We start from the raw sequence: 23,528 nt of genomic DNA on the forward strand, positions 1-23,528 counted from the left end.
ATCCTGCCATCTGCATGTCCGCAGCCAGCCTGTCACTGCTCTGCTAACAGTCTCACTAGTGACGGGAATCCTGGTACGGCGCTCACAGGGCAGACGGCCTGAGTGACGTGTTGCCAACAGATGTGGGGAACACAGGACACAGAGAGAACGCTGCCTCTTTCTTCTCCAAGGAATAAACTCTTGCTTTGGGGTCTCAAATGCTGCCTATCTCCAGGCAGCTGGAGAAAGGTAAAGGACGGAGAGGGGGCGAGGCCAGGAGGGACTCTGTCACTATTAGGAGTAGGGAGGGGCCAGAAGCCCCTTTGCACAGCCCCGACCGGCGGGAGCTGGACGCAACCTGAGGCCTCACTGACCTCATGGCACAAAGCCTCTCGGAGTGAAACGTGCCGGGCTGGTGTGAGAACCCAAGACGGTCTGGGGGGGTAGGAATTTGGGGTAATTCTCCATTCCATCGAGAAAAAATGGGGCTGCTACAGTTACAGGTATAGATCCTACCCAAAGGAGGACATGAGAACATGACTAAAATGAACTCAACACAATAAGCTACTGAACAAGATGTCCGACTTCACTGATAAACAAAGAGGCACCCAATCAAGGAGACAGGCTTTTTCATCTATCAAATTAGTCAGAAAAACAAACTTTTAAGTGGTGTCAAGAATGCATGAAACAGAAACTCTTAATCCCACTGGTGAAGGTGTGAAGTGACCATGTGTTTTTAGAAAACAAGTCGGCAACATTTATCTAAAATCCAATTACGTTTGGATCTATAATTCTGTGAACAACGGAACTCTATCCTAAGGAAACAACACACAGAAAAGCATCAAGTATAACAAGAAAAAACGGAAGCTCGAGGCGGGGGGCTGCGACGCAAAGGCAGCGCGTGTGGCGGTGGGGATTCTGTTCAAGGGGAGCCTGACCACCGTGACCGCAACCGCGCCGGGAGGACAGGGCACACGAGCGTGCAGGGTATCATCATCATGAGACCGAAACCCAGGAAAACATCTGTCAGCCCCAGAGGAGGGTCCTTAACTCTCAGCACATGAACCCTCTGAAAACTCCCTCCTAAGGGGACCAGAACTTAAACCGCACAGCAGCACACTATCATCTTAATTTTGTTTCTTCTTCCAATTTTAGCAGCCTCTCCTTGCAGCTGCACGTGGCAGTGGGGCCCCTCCCAGGACCGAGAGGCTGGGGCCCACCTGAGTGGTGTGAACGCCAGTGCCGCCGGCTGACGATGGGTCTGTTCTCCTTCATGCAGGCCTTGCACACGACTGACTTCAGGGCATGGAGTCGGGTGAGCCGGGACCTCTGCAAACAGACCAGATGGGGGCAGAGCAGCGTCAGACACAGGCAGGCACTCGGGAGACGCGACCACGTGAGTGAAACTACACGGTATACTGCGCCCAAGGACGCTGCAGCGGCGTGGGCGAGCATGCCTGCAGTTTCCCTTCCACGCTGCAACTCAGCAAGACGCTCTTAGAAACTGATCTTCTCCTGCGTGCCCTGGAAAGGCGACAGTGGCAGCTACACCTTCTCTGTCCTCTGTAGGTTATACAGGCATTTCCAAAAGGGCCCTCAAGTTCCACTGTGACATCTATGGACCTAACACACCATCATACCTAAAACATCCATGCCGGTAATGTGTTATCACCTCAGCTCCTCCTGGTTGTAAGACAGTAAGTGGAAAGAGCAAGGCCACAGACAACGAATCGACATGTGACCTTCCCTTCCAGCCTCATCTGTACTATTGCATATTCGATCCTATCTGCCCTAACTTGTTTTAAAGCAGTGAGTGTGAACCTGTAATCATTTTGTACTTGGTCAAGACATTAGGAAGGAAAGGAGGGAGGGGTCCGTGATGGGTGATGTGCAGGCCATGAGCCTGGCCTACTGCTACCTTTCACTGATTCGGTACTAAAGCCACACTTACAGGACATTTTTGTCAGTACTCTGCTTTTGTTGACTGTACATAATTTTGGCTGCTTCTAAATTCTGAACACTTACATTTCTATGACTCCCTGGATTGTGTCTGTGTGTGAAGCGGCACTGCCGACACGTCAATAATGTTTTCCATCTGATGTGAAGGCGTGGAGCGCTGTCCTGTCACAGGCTCTCGCTGATCACAGGGTCCCGTGGGTATTAACACACGTTCCAAATGAGCTTGGCCGAGGCCCGACTTGGAAATCTTCCAGGACCCGTGTAGCAGTTGTACTTACAAAGCGAGAACAGCAGCCAATGACCCCAACTAAACTGTCAGCCTTCAGGGAATATTTTCAAGTAACAAATCATCACTGCTCCTATCGAATTAGTCTGATGTCTGCGGAGGCAGCTCTGCAGGGAATGGTGCATTCTTAATTCAAAAAGGGGAAAAGGAGTGAAAGCACTTGAAAATTTAAAATGTGCAAGACTGGGTGGGACGCTGCTCGCCCGCCTCCTCACAGGTTCTGGCAAAAGCTTCAGCAACGCTGACCCTGAGGCCTGAGGCACAGCCACAACGGAGGAGGCCACCGGCACCAGCAGCCGCACTGTTTTCTGGGTCAGTTTCAAAGCCTGGGACCTGCGGCTCCTCAGAGTGGATTTCTGGGGTCTGATCCTAAAGTAAAGTGACCGTGAGGACTGACAGTGCCGCTGACCCTTTTGACCGCCAGCCAAGGACTCTGAGTTTTCATGATGCATTTGAGCAACTGATTTCAAACCTACTTTTTCTAAACGTAAAGAAAACTGTGAACTCACGTTTTGTTCCACAAGCGCCTCTGCTGTGTACCCTTTCTCAGACTGCAGGTACTTCTGATGAAACAGCTTCCCGTCGAACAAATTCCAGGGCATGAAGTCCGACGTCTTCCAGGGGAAGCCGCAGGCACTGTTGACCAGCACCAGGGTGGTGAGGCCGCGGACCAGGAGGGTACCCAGCTGCACGGCCCTGGGGTCGACGTGGTCGAGCTGTGGAGACACGACGCACAGAGAAGGTGAGGAGGCGCCACTCGTGCAGAGAACCAGAGCCGCTGCGCCCTCGGGGTGCGACCTGCTCTGCACACAGACACCCTTGGAGCTGCAAAGGCCAAAGCTCTGACCTGCCAGGAAGGTGACAGGATCGCAGCCTCGGGCCTACTGGGAAACTTTCTTTAAAAGCAAAGGCAAAGGAAGAGAAGCCAAGACAGGGTCATTTTAGACACTGATGAGTCACTGCATTTTTAAAAATCACACTGAGTTCTGTGAACATTATTAGATATGTTTTACGTGAATGTCTATCATTTAAGAATAAAATGGCTTATTACTGCATAGGGTTGATGGTCTGTTACTTCTTACAAATTAAGGTCACACCCATACAAAATATTTATTCTGTTGTCAAACCTCCTTCCTGTTCTTGGACACAGCAGGGGCTCCGCTTGGTGAGAACCTGCAGAGACACCCTTCACCTTCAATCGCTCGTGTTTCTGGAATTTGTGGCCTGTGCTGACCACACACAGTGAACCGACAGCCAGCAACTGTCCACGGGGTTTTGTTAAAAAGGGAAGTTCAACTCAGTCTGTCAGCATCGGGTGGATCTGTGTTGCTCAAAGTAAACAGTAGCGATTTTAAATGTCACTGAATCTCACATAGTTTATAAAATTGAAGTAAACCAGGAAAAGGGACAGATGTTCATGCCCTTTCTAAGTCAGGTCTCACCTCCCTTATTGAGAGAAGCGTGGTCGTGACCCTCAGCTCTCCCTGCCTGCGCCCTCACCAGGCCACCCGCCCCTCGCCGTCGTCAGCACCTTCCGCCGTCTCCCTGTTCTCCATCGCCGAGCCCTTGCCCTGTGCACCCACGCACACGGGGTCCTGTCTGTCTAGAGCCGCACCGTCCACACCGGCAGCGGGGCCCTGGGTGAGGTTTGAATTTAAGTGCAGTTAAGATCAAATGCTCCATTTCTCAGAGGTACCACCCTACTTCAAGTGCTCGGGGGCCCGAGTGGCAGTGTCAGTCGGCACCTTCCCGCCTGCCCACCGCTGGACCCTCTCCACCTCCCGCATTTCCCTCTTCGCAAAGCGCCCAGCCCCGAGGCTGCACTGCAGGCCGCACAGGTCGGGGCAGGTCTCAACCCCAGGTCAGTGCACCCACCATGGCTGCTCAAGGTCAGGTGAACTGACGCAGAGGCTGCGTATTTTCTGAGTATTGGGGGCAGTTCTCGAATGAAGCACATTTTCCCCTAATGGAGTCAGTTTCTGTTCATCTCTTCGACACCTGTCTGTCTGTTTTAAAGTAAATTTTAAATGAAGTACACCACTCCGCGAAGCACAGATCCTATGTGCACCACTTGAATTTTCAAACAAACCAGGCAACCAACACCTGGGCCACGAAGCAAATGTCACCAGGGCCACAGAAGCCCCCCTGCCCCTGCCTGTCACACCCACTGTCCCCAGAGGTAGCGCTAACAGACTCCTCAAAGCAGGAACGGGCCTGCTCGCCAGCGAGCTGACGGAACCGGCTCCGGCAGTGAAGCGCACACACGGTCCCCGGCCTCCCCGGGCTGACGGAACCGGCTCCGGCAGTGAAGTGCACACACGGTCCCCGGCCTCCCCGGGCTGACGGAACCGGCTCCGGCAGTGAAGCGCACACACGGTCCCCGGCCTCCCCGGGCTGACGGAACCGGCTCCGGCAGTGAAGCGCACACACGGTCCCCGGCCTCCCCGGGCTGACGGAACCGGCTCCGGCACTGAAGTGCACACACGGTCCCCGGCCTCCCCGGGCTGACGGAACCGGCTCCGGCAGTGAAGCGCACACACGGTCCCCGGCCTCCCCGGGCTGACGGAACCGGCTCCGGCAGTGAAGCGCACACACGGTCCCCGGCCTCCCAGGGCTGGTGCTGCTGGGGTTTCCCCAGGCCGTCCGCCCCGCCGTGCTGTCGCACGCCGCTGTATGCGGGGCTCACTGGGGATGCTCCAAGCCTGCAAACCACTCTGCGGACAACGGGCCTCTTCAAACAGTGAGCCTTTTTCCAGCCCAGGAGCGCATCCTGCCGGCAATGCTTTATGGTTGCCAGTGTGGAGACTTTGCCCAACTGTTGATTCTTCCTAAGTATTTCATATTTCTTCTTTGATGTTAGTGTAAACACAAAAAACATGGGGGTTATTTTCACTTGTTATTGTTTCTGTAGAATATACCTGGATAGTGTATGTGGACTCTGCACCAGCCCCTGTTAAATTTGCTTAGTAATTCTTATGGTTGCCCTGTAGATCTGGATTTTCCATATACACAATCATGCCACCTGTCAATAATGATAGTTTTATTCTTTTCTTCCAGTGTAAGGGAAGTGGTGAAAGAAGGCACCCCTGACTCACTCCCACCACAGTGGAAAAACTTCCACTGTTTTACCATCAGGTCTGACTTCTGTTGTAGATACTCTTTATTGGATTAAGGAAGTTCCCTTCCAGTCCTGGTCTGCTGAGACTTTTTACGACAAACAAACAAGTACTGAATTCCACCGAATACTTTCTCTGCATCATGCGTGGTACTAACGAAGGGAATCACACCGGTTTTCAAATGTTAAACCAAGTCTGTATTCCAAAAATAAACAGTTGGTTGTGTTGAAAGAGCAGACGATTTTCACAGGCTGCAGAATCAAAATCTGAGGCTCTGAGGTTATCTTCCAGCAACAGAGAAAGTCACACAGCAACTCTTCTTCTTCCCCAAAGAATTGGAATTTAGGGAACAAGTCAGTGTGGCAGAAGGCTGACCCTGAATCCGGACTCAGAGTCGCTGGTGAGCATGGACTAATTCCACGTGGCTAAGGTATGGCCTTACCAATAAGAGTCATACATAGAAGTGGCCCGTATTTTGGAAATAGGATTTAAGGCGCTTTGGAATGAAGACAAGGGGGAGCTGAGCCCTGGGCACTTCCTGCTGAGGCGATGGAGCGTCTAATGGGGACACAGAGACCAGAAAAACCAGCTCGAACGCTGCAAAGCCTCACAGTAAATATTTAACAGTAAACAGCTCAACTGTGTGGTGTTTATATGCTAAGGTATTAGCAGTTATGTATACATGGAGGCCAAAACCCCCAAGTCAGCCGATGCCCCGTTTCAGGCATTGCTTCACCAGAGCGACTGTCCTAAAACTAGGTGGAAATCCAGACACGGCGAGGAGAGCACTGCAGACTCGTTACCACTCGCCAGAAAACAAAACAAAAGCAAACTTTGAGTTTCTCTGGTCTGAAAGGCCGGTTGGACTCAGGAGGTTCTGCACCTAAGTTCTCTGTGGCTACAGTCAGGCACAACTGTACAACACAAGCCCAAGGAGGCCGCCTGAACCCTGCTGGGCAGGCGCACGAGGAACAGAGGGGCTGGTTCGGCTTTTCCTAACATCCAGCTGCTGCTCAGCCCTCCTGAGTCAGACAGGGGTCCTGCGGCTTCCGTGAGAGCTCGTTAAAGATGGTTTCTGAGGGCAGACACCACGCAAAACGGGGCCAACCGTCTGCTGAGATCCTCCCCTGGAGGCTTCTCATGTTGCACTGGGTAACTTACCTGTCCCTTCTCTTAATACCTTACATTCTCAAAAGAAACCTTTTATTTGCTGAAGGACGCTGTCAGGGACACCCACCTAAGCGAGTCATACTGCGACCCCCAGACTCTCCGTCTCCAACAGGGGTGGCACAGGGCTCGAATCCGATACTGACGCTCCCCCGTAGCCCAGCAGCTTCCCCAACTTTACCTTCCAAACCTCCCACCTCTGTCCAGTGCTCCCCCCTGCCATGAAATGAGACGTGATGCTGCTCAGGGGCCAGGGGCTGGGGGCAGGAGGCTGGGGGGCCGGGGGCCGGGGGCAGGGGGCCGGGGGGCTGGGGGCAGGAGGCCAGGGGGCCGGGGGCAGGAGGCCGGGGGCCGGCACCTACACGTCAACCGCACAACCACGCGCCAGGTGCCAGAGTCAGCTCAAACCCCCAGGACGGGGAGAGACGCGAGCCAACAGGCAGGTGTGTGAACACGCAGGAGACAGGGAGCCAAGCACGTGACTCGTGATGAGTGCGTGGGGGGAGAAGACGGGAACCAGAGGAGCAGGGCTCTGCGTCTGTACGGAGGGTGCGGACACTACCTGGGAGGCCCTGGAGAGCCACTCACCTTTAAGCGGAGGCTAACGCGACCGCACCTGTCTGACACACAGATAAGCCTGTGAGAACACAGCAGGGGCAAGCGTGTCAGGCAGGTCACTGCAGGAGGGCTGTCCACACAGTGGGTACTTTCAAAATAGCTGCTGGATTTACATGTAAATAAGTGACATGTGAAGGCTGCATGGGGAAACCTACCATCTTCTGATCCTACCTTAGAGGGAAAAAGAAATCAGAGGCAGGGTACCGTTTAACAAGGCACCCAGCAGTAGTGCATCCAGAAACCTCTTCTTTCTCACGACGCACAGGGGCAGGGCTGGGTTCTGGCGAACACAGGGTCACCATGAGAGACAACAGGTGCCGCCCCGAGGGGAACATTGAGGCCTGCGTGGGCAGTCATTACACGGCTCCTGCCCTCAGCAAGAGAGATAAAAATTCCATTTCTCCTGTACACTTTCTTATCCAATGTCGATTTTACGTCACATCTTTAATCCAGGCAAAAGTAAACTGTGTTGAGATGCACTGCTAGAATTTAAATGGACACTTGCAAGGAACAAAAGGGGAAGAGAGTAAAATGAAATAAGTGAGAAACTGGCAAGGGCTGCCTGTCATAGGATTGGGCCAGCTGCAGCACCCTGTAACATCACTAAAATACCCACAATACCCAGTGGAACAACTGCAGGTTTTCTGAACTCACCACACATAGAAACAAAATCTCCACCCGGCCAAAGTCAGTGGCTTTCTCAGGCGTGCTGGGTCCGGCAGGACTGATAGGCCTGCCAACCGTAACTTTCTGATCTGCAGCCCCCGAAGGTGCAGGGCATGAGGAGACAGCCTCTGAACACACATGTAACTTCCAACTCCATCCTGACCTCCACCTAAGGTTCAGAATGGATGACCACAGATAACAAACAGGAAAAACAATTTCTACTAGAGTGCTTTCTGGCTCACAGAAAGGACCCAAGAACAGAGGAAAGAAGAGAACATGCAGCTTGGTCTGAAGTCAAGTTTTCCTTCACGAAAAATGATGTGACAGAGGAAACACCCATGGGAGCAGCACAGCCCACGTACGGCTGGCAGGGTGAAGCCTGCTTTTCCCACAGTGTTACCACCTGCACTGTCCACTCCAGACCGCCTCCTCGGTCCTGACCCCTCTCCAGACTCAGAGCCACCTGCACACACGCAGACGTCCTATGGCTTCCAAGCTGGACTCACCTCCCCCGCCCCGTCACCTCCTCTCAGGCAGCTCTTGCAGCCTCGAGCGATCCAGTCAGAAGGAAGGTGCTCCAGGGTCCACGACCACCATGAGGTCTGCCATTATGTTTACAAGTACAAAGCCGCAGACAGGGCCCAGGACTGAAAGCATGGTAAAAGGCTAATCTTTACAAAAAATGTAGTAAGGTAATTCTAACCATAATTCCACCCTTCTTCCCATTCTTCCTTAAGGCCTTCAGTCACCTAAGACTTTGTGCCATCAATATGTGGGGACAGGAAAGGGTAAAACTGCCAAGTTCCGACCTCTGACTTTCAAAAGCCTCACCCCCGGAGAACCTGAAAGACCTCCGAGGTGCCCCAGGTGTGAAGAGCCTGGGCAAGAGGAAGGGGCAGGCGCGGGGCAGGAAGGGGAGGGGCCTCGGGTGCGTGGAGCTCAGAGCCCGCAGGGGGACCGCCAGGCAGCCAGCGAGCTCCGCCTCTGGCAGGTGGGGTCTGGGGAAGAAATTCTGTGCAAGGTGTCTGAGCTTTGCTGCCCAGCTGATGTGGGAGGCGAGCAGGCTCGGGGGCAGCGGGGTGGGGGAGCCCGGCCCTGACTGGTAGAGCGAGTGGGCACAGTGTCTCGGGGGTGCCCACCTGCTCCACCGCGGGATACATACCGCAACCAACGGGATGGGGTTTGTAAAAGAAATCACATTGCTGTAGAAACAGAAAGGTGAAACTGAAATTACATCTGAGGTCCGTTTCTGCTGTAGAAAAACACATTTTATGTGAAAGGCTCTTATTCGTGAAGATAAAAAGGACATCTACCAACACCACAGCGGTTTATACAAGCATTAAGCAAACTGACAATTATTTGAGTACATACGACACACAAGGGGGCTCCGTGGAAGTTATAAACACTCGGCCTGCCCCTTACTCTGCCCCAGGAAGGATGCATTTCAATTCATTTGAACAAATACTCGCTGAGTACCTGCTAAGTTACTCGGAAGCATAGGTACCAGAGAATACACAAAGATGAATAAAGCGGAGTCCCCACTCCTGAAGAAGCCACAAGCCAAGGAGTTTAAGAACAGTCTGAATGACATGAGAAAGGGGACACGTATCCAAGAGCAGCGTTACAGCAAGAGACCCTCGCTGAGAAAAGGAAGAACATGGTTCTGAAGTAGATCCTGCAACACTGGAAACGGGATCACACAGCACCTGTGTAACTTGCCCCAAACAGGTAACCAGGAGTAACTACAGGTATTTATGTGTTATTAGCAAGTACAGGTAACCAGGAGTAACTACAGGTATTTATGTGTTATTAGCAAGTACAGGTAACCAGGAGTAACTACAGGTATTTGCAGAAGGAAAGAAGTCACCTTGGTAGTGAGCGCTGGGTCTTGGTGGGCATGGAAAGCTGGGGTCTGTGGAGGGCCTGCTTCATGGGGGCTGGACTGCAAGACAGGCACCAGGGCAGACAGAATCAGAGGGCCTGGAAGGCCAGCCTACTTGGAAAAGTGCAGATTCTGAGCGTCAAAATCTTTAATCTACCCTGGGGTATGAGTGGCCTGGAAAGGGGAGAACAGAGGCTAGAGACAGTTTCAAAGCCAGAGTGGTGAAGTCTTAATACCTGAATGTAGTAAGAAGCAGTAAGAAGTTGTAACATCTGCTTATGATTCAAGACAAAAACAGGAGAGGGACAAAAACCCAAATGTGAATAGCTCAGATTCTAAAGTTGGGCAGCTGTGAACACTGCCAGGCATGCACACATGGACCCCTCCTCTGACCCTGAGCGTCCATGCCCACTAACCAGCTCTCAGGTTCACGCCGAGGGCTGCTGGCCAGCTGTCTGGGAAGGGCAGAGAGCATCTATCACAACCACCCGGTTTTGCGGCTGTGATGTGAACGTGTCCACAGACAACGTGTGAGAGACTGAGCGTGGCTGTGTCGGGGGCGGGCGTGGGGCGGGGGGGGGGGGGGCGGCGGGCTGGGTTTGGCCCTCCCTCGCTCTCTCCTGCCCGAGTGCACACCCTGGGTGCCTGGTGGGGGAGAGATCGACCCTTCTGAACCGTTACGGGCCCGGAGGGCAGGCCGAGATCTCTCCCGACTCTCAAGGAGGCATCCCACCTGCTCCGTCGCTGCCCTCACACCCACACGTCTTCACTTAACAAGGGCCCCCAGCCCCCTCCCAGGGGCGCAGCCATTCTCCCTGGGCTCCTCTCGCCCGGAGAACCTGTCTGAGCACTGCAGACGGACTCGGGGAGGAGCCGGGACCAGCCCTCACGGCCAGTTCCCTCAAGGGCTCGTCAGCCGTGTTCCCCACTGCCCACCTTGTGGTCTCTTCACAACGCTCGTGCTCACCCGGAGAGACCGCATCTTCTGGACCAAGTACCAGGACCTGTACTGTGATACAAAACACGTGAGACTGGGACTGCTGCCACCGCTGGGCACCGGGCCTTCTGGACTCTGGGTTCCAGACACCCTGAGCCCTCTCACTAACCTCTCTTCCCTCCCAAAGTCACTCAACAATATTCTGCCTGGGAAAAGCATTTGAAAGTCATAAGCATGCCAGAGAGAATAAAAATGAGGAAAATATGGAAACCAGGTTTCCTACCCATTTCTTTGCCATCTTGTTTATCTAATTTAATCTGTCTGGAGCACTCATCTCCTATGTTCACATATCAACTTTAAAAAGCCTACTAGCTTCCCTGGAGATTAACCAAGATGGCGGAGTAGAAGGACGTGCTCTCACTCCCTCTTGCGAGAGTACCAGAATCACAACTGGCTGCTGGACAATCATTGACAGGAAGACCCTGGACTTCACCAAGGAGGATACCCCACGTCCAAGGACAGAGGAGAAGCCACAGTGAGACGGTAGGAGGGGCGCAATCAGAGTAAAATCAAATCCCATAACTGCTGGGTGGGTGACTCACAGACTGGCAAACACTTATACCACAGAAGTCCACCCACTGGAGTGAAGGTTCTGAGCCCCACGTCAGGCTTCCCAACCTGGGGGTCCGGCAACGGGAGAAGGAATTCCTAGAGAATCAGACTTTGAAGTCTAGTGGGAATTGATTGCAGGACTGTGACAGGACTGGGGGAAACAGAGACCCCACTCTTGGAGGGCACACACAAAGTAATGTGTGCATCGGGACCCAGGGGAAGGAGCAGTGACCCTGGGGGAGACTGAACCAGACGTACCTGCTGGTGTTGGGGGGTCTCCTGCAGAGGCAAGTGGTGGCTCTGTTTCACCGTGGGGATAAGGACACTGGCAGCAGAGGTCCTGGGAAGTTCTCCTTGGCATGAGCCCTCCCAGAGTCTGCCATTAACCCCACCAAAGAGCACGGGTAGGCTCCAGTGTTGGGTTGCCTCAGGCAAAACAACCAACAGGGAGGGAACCCAGCCCCACCCATCAACAGTCAAGTGGATTCAGGTTTTACTGAGCTCTGACCGCCACAGCAACAGGGAGGGAACCCAGCCCCACCCATCAACAGTCAAGTGGATTAAGGTTTTACTGAGCTCTGACCGCCGAAGCAACAGTCAGCTCTACCCACCAGCAGAGCCTCCCATCAAGCCTCTTAGATAGCCTCAACCACCAGAGGGCAGACAACAGAAGCAGGAAAAACTACAATCCTGCAGCCTGTGGACCAAAAACCACAGTTACAGAAAGACAGAGAAGATGAAAAGGCAGAGGGCTATGTACCAGATGAAGGAACAAGAAAAAACCCCAGAAAAACAACTAAATGAAGTGGAGATAGCAACCTTCCAGAAAAAGAATTCAGAATAATGATAGTGAAGATGATCCAGGACCTCGGAATAAGAATGGAGGCAAAGATTGAGAAGATGCAAGAAATGATTAACAAAGACCTAGAAGAATTAAAGAACAAACAAACAGAGATGACCAATACAATAACTGAAATGAAAACTACACTAGAAGGAATCAATAGCAGAATAACTGAGGCAGAAGAACGGATAAGTGACCTGGAAGACAGAATGGTGGAATTCACTGCTGCAGAACAGACTAAAGAAAAAAGAATGAAAAGAAATGAAGACAGCCTAAGAGACCTCTGGGACAACATTAAACGCAACAACATTCGCATTATAGGGGTCCCAGAAGGAGAAGAGAGAGAGAAAGGACCAGAGAAAATATTTGAAGAGATTAGAGTCGAAAACTTCCCTAACATGGGAAAGGAAATAGCCACCCAAGTCCAGGAAGCGCAGAGAGCCCCATACAGAATAAACCCAAGGAGAAACACGCCGAGACACATAGTAATCAAAGTGGCAAAAATTAAAGACAAAGAAAAATTACTGAAAGCAGCAAGGGAAAAACGACAAATAACATACAAGGGAACTCCCATAAGGTTAACAGCTGATTTCTCAGCAGAAACTCTGCAAGCCAAAGGGAGTGGCATGATATACTTAAAGTGATGAAAGGGAAGAACGGACAACCAAGATTTCTCTACCCAGCAAGGATCTCATTTAGATTTGATGGAGAAATCAAAAGCTTTACAGACAAGCAAAAGCTAAGAGAATTCAGCACCACCAAACCAGCTCTACAACAAATGCTAAAGGAACTTCTCTAAGTGGGAAACACAAGAGAAGAAAAGGACCTACAAAAACAAACCCAAAACAATTAAGAAAATGGTCACAGGAACATACATATCGATAATTACCTTAAACGTGAATGGATTAAATGCCCCAACCAAAAGACATAGACTGGCTGAATGGCTACAAAAACAAGACCCATATATATGCTGTCTACAAGAGACCCACTTCAGACCTAGGGACACATACAGACTGAAAGTGAGGGGATGGAAAAAGATATTCCATGCAAATGGAAATCAAAAGAAAGCTGGAGTAGCTATACACATATCAGATAAAATAGACTTTAAAATAAAGAATGTTACAAGAGACAAGGAAGGACACTACATAATGATCCAGGGATCAATCCAAGAAGAAGATATAACAATTATAAATATATATGCACCCAACATAGGAGCACCTCAATACATAAGGCAACTGCTAACAGCTATAAAAGAGGAAATCGACAGTAACACAATAATAGTGGGGGACTTTAACACCTCACTTACACCAATGGACAGATCATCCAAAATGAAAATAAATAAGGAAACAGAAGCTTTAAATGACACAATAGACCAGATAGATTTAATTGATATATATAGGACATTCCATCCAAAAACGGCAGATTACACGTTCTTCTCAAGTGCGCACGGAACATTCTCCAGGATAGATCACATCTTGGGTCACAAATCAAGCCTCAGTAAATTGAAGAAAATTGAAATCATATCAAGCATCTTTTCTGACCACAACGCTATGAGATTAGAAATGAATTACAGGGAAAAAAACGTAAAAAAGACAAACACATGGAGGCTAAACAATACGTTACTAAATAACCAAGAGATCACTGAAGAAATCAAAGAGGAAATAAAAAAATACCTAGAGACAAATGACAATGAAAACACGACGACCCAAAACCTATGGGATGCAGCAAAAGCGGTTCTAAGAGGGAAGTTTATAGCTATACAAGCCTACCTAAAGAAACAAGAAAAATCTCAAGTAAACAATCTAACCTTACACCTAAAGAAACTAGAGAAAGAAGAACAAACAAAACCCAGAGTTAGCAGAAGGAAAGAAATCATAAAGATCAGAGCAGAAATAAATGAAATAGAAACAAAGAAAACAATAGCAAAGATCAATAAAACTAAAAGCTGGTTCTTTGAGAAGATAAACAAAATTGATAAGCCATTGGCCAGACTCATCAAGAAAAAGAGGGAGAGGATTCAAATCAATAAAATCAGAAATGAAAAAGGAGAAGTTACAACAGACACCGCAGAAATACAAAGCATCCTAAGAGACTACTACAAGCAACTTTATGCCAATAAAATGGACAACCTGGAAGAAATGGACAAATTTTTAGAAAGGTATAACCTTCCAAGACTGAATCAGGAAGAAACAGAAAATATGAACAGACCAATCACAAGTAATGAAATTGAAACTGTGATTAAAAATCTTCCAACAAACAAAAGTCCAGGACCAGATGGCTTCACAGGTGAATTCTATCAAACATTTAGAGAAGAGCTAACACCCATCCTTCTCAAACTCTTCCAAAAAATTGCAGAGGAAGGAACACTCCCAAACTCATTCTATGAGGCCACCATCACCTTGATACCAAAACCAGACAAAGACACTACAAAAAAAGAAAATTACAGACCAATATCACTGATGAATATAGATGCAAAAATCCTCAACAAAATACTAGCAAACAGAATCCAACAACACATTAAAAGGATCATACACCACGATCAAGTGGGATTTATCCCAGGGATGCAAGGATTCTTCAATATACGCAAATCAATCAATGTGATACACCATATTAACAAATTGAAGAATAAAAACGATATGATCATCTCAATAGATGCAGAAAAAGCTTTTGACAAAATTCAACACCCATTTCTGATAAAAACTCTCCAGAAAGTGGGCATAGAGGGAACCTACCTCAACATAATAAAGGCCATATATGACAAACCCACAGCAAACATCATTCTCAATGGTGAAAAACTGAAAGCATTTCCTCTAAGATCAGGAACGAGACAAGGATGTCCACTCTCACCACTATTATTCAACATAGTTCTGGAAGTCCTAGCCACGGCAATCAGAGAAGAAAAAGAAATAAAAGGAATACAAATTGGAAAAGAAGAAGTAAAACTGTCACTGTTTGCGGATGACATGATACTATACATAGAGAATCCTAAAACTGTCACCAGAAAACTGCTAGAGCTAATTAATGAATATGGTAAAGTTGCAGGTTACAAAATTAATGCACAGAAATCTCTTGCATTCCTATACACTAATGATGAAAAATCTGAAAGAGAAATTATGGAAACACTCCCATTTACCATTGCAACAAAAAGAATAAAATACCTAGGAATAAACCTACCTAGGGAGACAAAAGACCTGTATGCAGAAAACTATAAGACACTGATGAAAGAAATTAAAGATGATACCAACAGATGGAGAGATATACCATGTTCTTGGATTGGAAGAATCAACATTGTGAAAATGAGTATACTACCCAAAGCAATCTACAGATTCAATGCAATCCCTATCAAATTACCAATGGCATTTTTTACGGAGCTAGAACAAATCATCTTAAAATTTGTATGGAGACACAAAAGACCCCGAATAGCCAAAGCAGTCTTGAGGCAAAAAAATGGAGCTGGAGGAATCAGACTCCCTGACTTCAGACTATACTACAAAGCTACAGTAATCAAGACAATATGGTACTGGCACAAAAACAGAAACATAGATCAATGGAACAAGATAGAAAGCCCAGAGATTAACCCACACACCTATGGTCAACTAATCTATGACAAAGGAGGCAAAGATATACAATGGAGAAAAGACAGTCTCTTCAATAAGTGGTGCTGGGAAAACTGGACAGCTACATGTAAAAGAATGAAATTAGAATACTCCCTAACACCATACACAAAAATAAACTCAAAATGGATTAGAGACCTAAATATAAGACTGGACACTATAAAACTCGTAGAGGAAAACATAGGAAGAACACTCTTTGACATAAATCACAGCAAGATCTTTTTTGATCCACCTCCTAGAGTAATGGAAATAAAAACAAAAATAAACAAGTGGGACCTAATGAAACTTCAAAGCTTTTGCACAGCAAAGGAAACCATAAACAAGACGAAAAGACAACCCTCAGAATGGGAGAAAATATTTGCAAATGAATCAACGGACAAAGGATTAATCTCCAAAATATATAAACAGCTCATGCAGCTCAATATCAAAGAAACAAACACCCCAATCCAAAAATGGGCAGAAGACCTAAATAGACATTTCTCCAAAGAAGACATACAGATGGCCACGAAGCACATGAAAAGATGCTCAACATCACTAATTATTAGAGAAATGCAAATCAAAACTACAATGAGGTATCACCTCACTCCTGTTAGAATGGGCATCATCAGAAAATCTACAAACAACAAATGCTGGAGAGGGTGTGGAGAAAAGGGAACCCTCTTGCACTGTTGGTGGGAATGTAAATTGATACAGCCACTATGGAGAACAATATGGAGGTTCCTTAAAAAACTAAAAACAGAATTACCATATGACCCAGCAATCCCACTACTGGGCACATACCCAGAGAAAACCATAATTCAAAAAGACACATGCACCCGAATGTTCATTGCAGCACTATTTACAATAGCCAGGTCATGGAAGCAACCTAAATGTCCATCAACAGACGAATGGATAAAGAAGATGTGGTACATATATACAATGGAATATTACTCAGCCATAAAAAGGAACGAAATTGAGTCATTTGTTGAGACGTGGATGGATCTAGAGACTGTCATACAGAGTGAAGTAAGTCAGAAAGAGAAAAACAAATATCGTATATTAATGCATGTATGTGGAACCTAGAAAAATGGTACAGATGAGCCAATTTGCAGGGCAGAAGTTGAGACACAGATGTAGAGAATGGACATATGGCCACCAAGGGGGAAAAACTGCGGTGAGGTGGGGATGGTGGTGTGCTGAATTGGGCGATTGGGATTGACATGTATACACTGATGTGTATAAAACTGATGCCTAATAAGAACCTGCAGTATAAAAAAACAAACAAAACAACCAATACTAAACTTTCATTGGGTTATTTGTATGGAAATATGTTAATATAAATGTTTCAGACATTACATGAAATTTCTAAAAATCTTATATTTGTATTTGTATGGAAATATGTATGGAAATATGTTAATATAAATGTTTCAGACATTACATGAAATTTCTAAAAATCTTATATTTGTATTTGTATGGAAATATGTATGGAAATATGTTAATATAAATGTTTCAGACATTACAGGAAGCTTCTAAAAATCTTATATGTTCTGGTATAATGTTATAAGTAATAATCCTAGTTATTACTTTAAAATGTATATCTCAGAAATAACTAATTTTCTTGTCAACTGCATTATTATGAACTTTCATCAAATCTTTAACCATGGTCATTTTTAAGTCTTTTGTCATTTACAGACAGTTCTGGGTGTACTCTGATGATTTTGCAAATATGTTCCTATAAAAGGGTTTCATCTTCAAGAAATTCATGGAAAAGACTCTGACAAGTACAGGTTTCTGGTAACTGACTGTACTGCTGAACTGAATGAATAAGCATTTTCAGAACTCTAATGAAAAACTGATGAACTCATTAAAAGTGCTAACAAAAGATCAAGATGAAAAAAAAAATTAATTACATGGGACTGAGTGAACTGATGAGGATGAGTGTAATTTTTGTGACTTTCTGTCTGAATTAAAAAAAAAAAAATCCCACAAGGACTCAGAGGCAAAGAATATACAAATCAATTTTCACTGCAAAGTAAAGGAGCTGTTACAGTGGAGGATTACTGGACTGAATGTCAATATTATGACATAGCATGAGTGTGTTTCATGTTTGGTAATTGCAATCATTGTTGCTTTTGTTGTGGTCATCCATGTACAATGCTTGGTGTCAGTCTATTTATCTCTTGTAAAAATAAAATACAGTGTGTGTGTGTGGGGAAAAAAAAAAAAAAAAAAAAAAAACTCTTCCCTGAAAAACCATCAGGGAGTTCCAGGGGTTTTTTTGAGCACAAGCCACCTGTTCTCCTTGCTCGGCCCTGCAATAAACCTTTCTCTGCTCCAAAAAAAATAATAATAATAAAAATAAAAATAAAAAAAAAATAAAAAGCCTACTAAAACTTGCAATAGATTCTATTTCTACTATTCACTCATTCATCCAATTTTGAGCTGCCTAATAATGAAAGCATTTTTCTAAATCTCTGAATGTACTTTTACACAGTCCTGTGTTTCTGTAGCTGTTTCAGTGATTTAATCAGCAAAGCATACTATTTTGATGTGCTGTAAGAATGTGATCTCAATACGTCCTCAAAGCACTTTGATTTTTGCCTATGGGATTAAAGTGATTTAGAAAGTGAGGATTTATCAGCCAGGGCAATATTACGTAGAGATCTCTCGACGAAGACGTCTACACCTGCTTTTTTCACACACGCTGCGTTTGCTCCCCACTTGAGAGGTGCATGGCTGCTGGGGGGATGACGCGACGCTGGGGAACCCACGTGGAAAAGGAGCTGTGGCCTCTCGATGTGGCTCAGCCCAAGATGCAGGGCTCTGACTGAACTGCCTGTGGCCCCGAGCACTCAGCGCCAAGGCACAGCACTGCCTTCAACATGAAATGTGCTGAGCGCTGGACCTTCGCCCAGCACCCGACAGGAGGCAGAGAGGGCCCAGTCGTGGACCAGCCCCGATCGTCAGTCACGTGTCCGGTAAATCTTGAAACACCCTCACCGGGGCGATGAGATGCTATGCTCACAGCAGACCCCTTGCTAATGTGGTACAGCTCGAATTTCAGAACAGAAATTTCCTTTCCACTAACTCTTAGTTCTTTTCCTTTTAATTCCCCAATCAAAAATGACCAAGAGGGCTTCCCTGGTGGTGCAGTGGTTGAGAATCTGCCTGCCAATGCAGGGGACATGGGTTTGAGCCCTGGTCTGGGAAGATCCCACATGCTGCGGAGCAACTAGGCCCGTGAGCCACAACTACTGAGCTTGCACGTCTGGAGCCTGTGCTCCGCAACAACAGAGGCCGCGATAGTGAGAGGCCCGCGCACCACGATGAAGAGTGGCCCCCGCTTGCCGCAACTAGAGAAAGCCCTCGCACAGAAACGAAGACCCAACACAGCCAAAAATAAATAAATAAATAAAAGTGAAATTCTTAAAAAAAAAAAAAAAAAAAGACCAAGAACTTTCCAAGGAGCCCTGGTAGTGCCAGGAAAGGTGCCAGCCTGTAAGCTAGGCTTCGGGGTGGCTCAGATAGGTCTCCCCGAGTGCCAGGGGTGGGAGAGGTGAGCCTGGAATGTTCCAGCAGTTGGGGGCCTCCGCCTGGAAGGAGATGGTTTATGGTTTTGTTGGTTTCAGGGACCCAGTGCAGCGGAGAGGAACTGACAGGCAAAGAAAGCCCCAGTGTCTCTTTGGCTCATTCCAAAAGAAGAGAGTGAAAGCAAATTTAAACCACGGAGCACCCTGGGGCGGAGCAAAGAGGCTCTGAGAGCATGCAGTCTGGCTGGGACGCCAGGCCTGGGCTCCGCTTGGCTCAGTGACAGTAAGCTTCATAGAGGACTTTACACAACACTCTGGGCACGTGCCCAAGTCTGACAAAACCCTGGGGGTGAGCAAGGCAGCTACGTGCACCCCTTTTACATTCCTGGACAGGCACCCAGGGCGCCCAAGTTAGAGGTACTGCTCACAGGACACAGCAGGAGCCAGGGTTGCTGAGGCCCAGGGCTCCTCCCACCACCGCCCGATGGGCAGCAGCCAGGAAAGGACGGGGGCAAGTGACCACAGGAACACACACATCATGACATGTGATCCCTTACCTGTGAGGACTCTCTGGCTGAGGCATCCCTGTTCTAAACGATACAGACAGAAGAATCTAAGAATCCACCCTCCCCTTTCAAGTCGCTTACGGCGGGGGACTTCACGAGTTACTTATTCGCTATACAATTCAGAATATTACTTAACTGACTCTCCCTGCTAGCCATGCACCTGCATCTCTATCTATACACATGCACGTGTGTTCACATGGGCTGTACAAACCAAGTATGAAAGGACCACGTGAGCAGACCCCGTCCTCTAGAGCTGTAGGCTGAACGAACACGTGGGCAACTATGACGTTGACAGGAAAACTAGCAAGTACATACCCCGCATTCAGAGAGGACAGAGAAGCGACTGGAGACGGACTGACAGACGGACGGCCTGGCCCCACCGCGCTCTCAGCACCCAGGAGACCAGTGTCCTTGGTCACTGCCTTCCCTGCTTTTTACAAAGCCTGTCTTTTTTTTTTTAATGCCAAGTAATACTGTTTTTCTTCTTTCTTTTTTTATATTACTGCAGATTAAGGGTTCCTGTATGCTTTGATTTCATATATAGCAGACTTCTATGTCTGTAAATGAATGTGTGTACAGTATATATATAAAAATGTGATATAATCTTTACAAATATAGTCTAATCACCTGGATTTTTAATAAACATGTAAATACGCATATCATTTAAAAGCTATACTTGGGCCGCTGGGGCAAGAAAAATAATGCTGGGTAAAAAACTAAGAGAGTATTTTAAAAATTCCCCATGAGCAACGGTGAGCAGGAAGGCCAGGCCCAGCGGCCATGTGGCCCCTTTGCTCCTGTAGAGACCGGGGTCTGGACCAGGGGCTCCTCAGAGTCAGAGCCGAGTCGGAACCTCTAGGCGGGTTAAAAGCCCCTGCCCCCTGGAAACACTTCCCACGGTGGCTCTGGCGTCACGTGTGGAGAGCACACGCCACCTGGTCACGGGACTCAGAGGAACTGGTGGGGAGTGACGGCCGCGCAGGCCCTCTGCGCTGGAAGCAGCCGGGACGGGGCGGCGCCTGGCGTGCCTGGACGCGGCAGTCCGAGTGCGGTGCTCCTGCAGGGCCCCTTCCCGAAGGCCTCCCTCCTCCTAGGAACGGGCATTTCTCACAAAAAAGGGCAGAGGCAAGAACAGAGGCTGGGTGTCAGGAGCCCTGATTCTACCTTGGCTCTACCAGTAACAGATGGGTGGGACCACACATCCGTGTTGACAAAGACCCCACAGCCCTGCGCCCTGACCTGGCAGCAAGCAGTGTGGAGTCCCCTTTGTTCTACAAAAGAGGCAAGTTAGGTTCTGCTGTACATTCATGAGAACGTGTTCCAGGCCACAGAGCTCGCCAGGGACATGGCCCCAGATCGCTCTGCTGCCCACAGGGCCTCAAGTTTCCCCACCTGAACAACAAAACAGGAGCCAGCATGACCTCCAGCTTCCTTTCTCCCCCTGCCTGGCTGTTTGGTTTTCTTAGGAGGGAAGAGGATAGCAGGTGAGGGCCCAGCTCTGGTGCGAGTGGCCAAGCAGCTGCTGAGGGGACGGGCAGGCTGATGGCAGCAAGAGAGGAGACCAGAAGGAAGGCCGTGTGGCTGCGGCTACAGCCTTGTGTTAAGAATTAGTACTAATACCTCAACATTAACTCTTTAAAATTTTATTTTGCAAACAGAGGAACAGCTAACAGCTATTCACACTCAAGAGTAAAAGGTTGAAAGCATTTCCTCTAAGGTCAGGAACAAGGCTGCTTTTATTCAACACAGTCCTGGAAGTCTTAGAGCAATTAGGCAGAAAAAGAAATACAAGGCATCCAGACCAGAAAGGAAGAAGTCAAGCTGTCACCATTTGTGATATAATACCACATGATATTATATGTAGAAAACGCTAAAGACCCCACCAAAAAACCGTTACAACTAATTGAATTCAGTGAGGTTGCAGGATACAAAATCAACACATAGAAATCTGTTGCATTTCTATACAGTAATAGCAAACTATCAGAAAGAGAAATTAAGAAAACAATCCCATTTACAATTGCATCAAAAAGAATAAAATACCTAGGAATAAATTTAACCAAGGACGTGAAAGGCCTGTACAATAAAAACTATAACACACTAACGAAAGAAATTAAAGATAACACAAATGGAAAGATATACCATGCTCATGGATTGGAAGAATGAATATTGTTAAAATGACCATACTACCCAAGGCAATCTAGATTCCATGCAATCCAATCAAAATACCAATGGCATTTTTCACAGAAATAGGACAATCCTAAAATTTGTATGGAACAAAAGACCCCAAATAGCCAAAGCCATCTTGAGAAAGAAGAACAAAGCTGGAGGCATAACAATCCCTGACTTCAGACTGTATCTCAAAGCTACAGTAAACAAAACAGTTAGTACTGGCACAAAAACAGACACAAAGATCAACAGAACGAAATAGAGAGCCCAGAAAAAAATCCATACATAAGTGGTCAACAAAGGAGCCAAGGATATACCATGGGGAAAGGACAGTCTCTACAAGTGATATTGGGAAAATGGGACAGTAACATACAAAACAATGAAACTGTATCTACACCATACACAAAGATCAACTCAAAATGGATTAATGACTTGAACATAAGAGCAGAAACAATAAAACTCCTAGAAAAAAACATAGGCAGTAAGCTCCTTGACATCAGTCTTGGCAATGACTTTTTTGGATTTGACACCCAAAGCACAGGCAGCAAAGGCAAAAATAAACAAGTGAGAATACAGCAAACTGAAATGCTTCTGCAGATTAAAAGATATAAACTACTATGTATAAAATAAATAAGCTACACAGATATACTGTACAACACAGGGAATAAAGCCAATATTTTATAATAACTATAAAAACTATAAATGGAGTATAACCTTTAAAATTGTGAATCATTGTGTTGTATACCTGTAACATATACTATTGTACATCAACTATACCTCAATTTAAAAAAAAAAGAAAAGAAAAGAAGGGAAAAAAAAAAGGAAAAAAAGCTTCTGCACAGCAAAGGAAACCATCAACAAAATGAAAAGGTAACCTACTGAATGGGAGAAATTATTTGCAAATCATATATCTGACAAGGGGTTAATATTCAAAATATATAAATAATTCATACAACTCAATAGCAAAAAAAACAAAACAATCTGATTAAAAAATGGGCAGAAGATCTGAATAGACATTTTCCCAAAGAACACATACAGATGGCCAACAGGGATATGAAAAGGTGCTCAACATCACTAATCATCAGGGAAATGCAAATCAAAATCACAATGAGGTATCACCTCATAACTGTTAGAATGGCCATCATCAAAAAGACAAGAAATAACAAATGTTGGAGAGGGTGTGGAGAAAAGGGAACCTTTATGCACCGTTGGTGGGAATGTAAACTGGTGCAGCCACTCTGAAAAACAGCATGGAGGCTCTTAAAAATTAAAAACAGAACTACTATATGATCCAGCAATTCCACTTCTGGGTATTTATCAGAAAAAAATAAAAATACTATCTCGAGGAGATTTGCACCCCTATGTTCACTACAGCACTATTTACAACAGCCAAGACAAGCAAACAATGTAAGTGTCCACCGATGAGTGCAATGGATGAAGAAACTGTTATACACACACACATACATACACACACACAATGGAATATTATTCAGCCGTAAAAAAGAATGAAATCTCATCATTTGTGACAACGTAGATTGAGGGCATGACACTAAGTGAAATAAATCAGAGGAAGACAAATGACATATGATTTCACTTCTATGTGGAATCTT

The 23,528-nt window shown here is 46.8% G+C and overlaps 1 protein-coding gene across 5 annotated transcripts in view; it reads right to left on the reverse strand.

Annotated features, from left to right (window-relative positions):
• The window catches only part of FAM120B (family with sequence similarity 120 member B), an 88,595-nt gene that overhangs the window by 24,549 nt on the left and 40,518 nt on the right, over positions 1–23,528 (reverse strand). For all 5 annotated transcript variants that reach the window (XM_057527901.1, XM_057527900.1, XM_057527897.1 and 2 more), the window contains 2 exons: positions 2,734–2,940; positions 1,200–1,308 (listed from right to left, as the gene is read on the reverse strand). In XM_057527901.1, coding sequence (XP_057383884.1) covers positions 1,200–1,308; positions 2,734–2,940 — 316 coding nt within the window. The remainder of the gene's footprint in view (positions 1–1,199; positions 1,309–2,733; positions 2,941–23,528) is intronic.

This window comes from Balaenoptera acutorostrata, chromosome 14 (assembly GCF_949987535.1).
Source record: "Balaenoptera acutorostrata chromosome 14, mBalAcu1.1, whole genome shotgun sequence".
Classification (NCBI taxonomy): Eukaryota; Metazoa; Chordata; class Mammalia; order Artiodactyla; family Balaenopteridae; genus Balaenoptera; species Balaenoptera acutorostrata.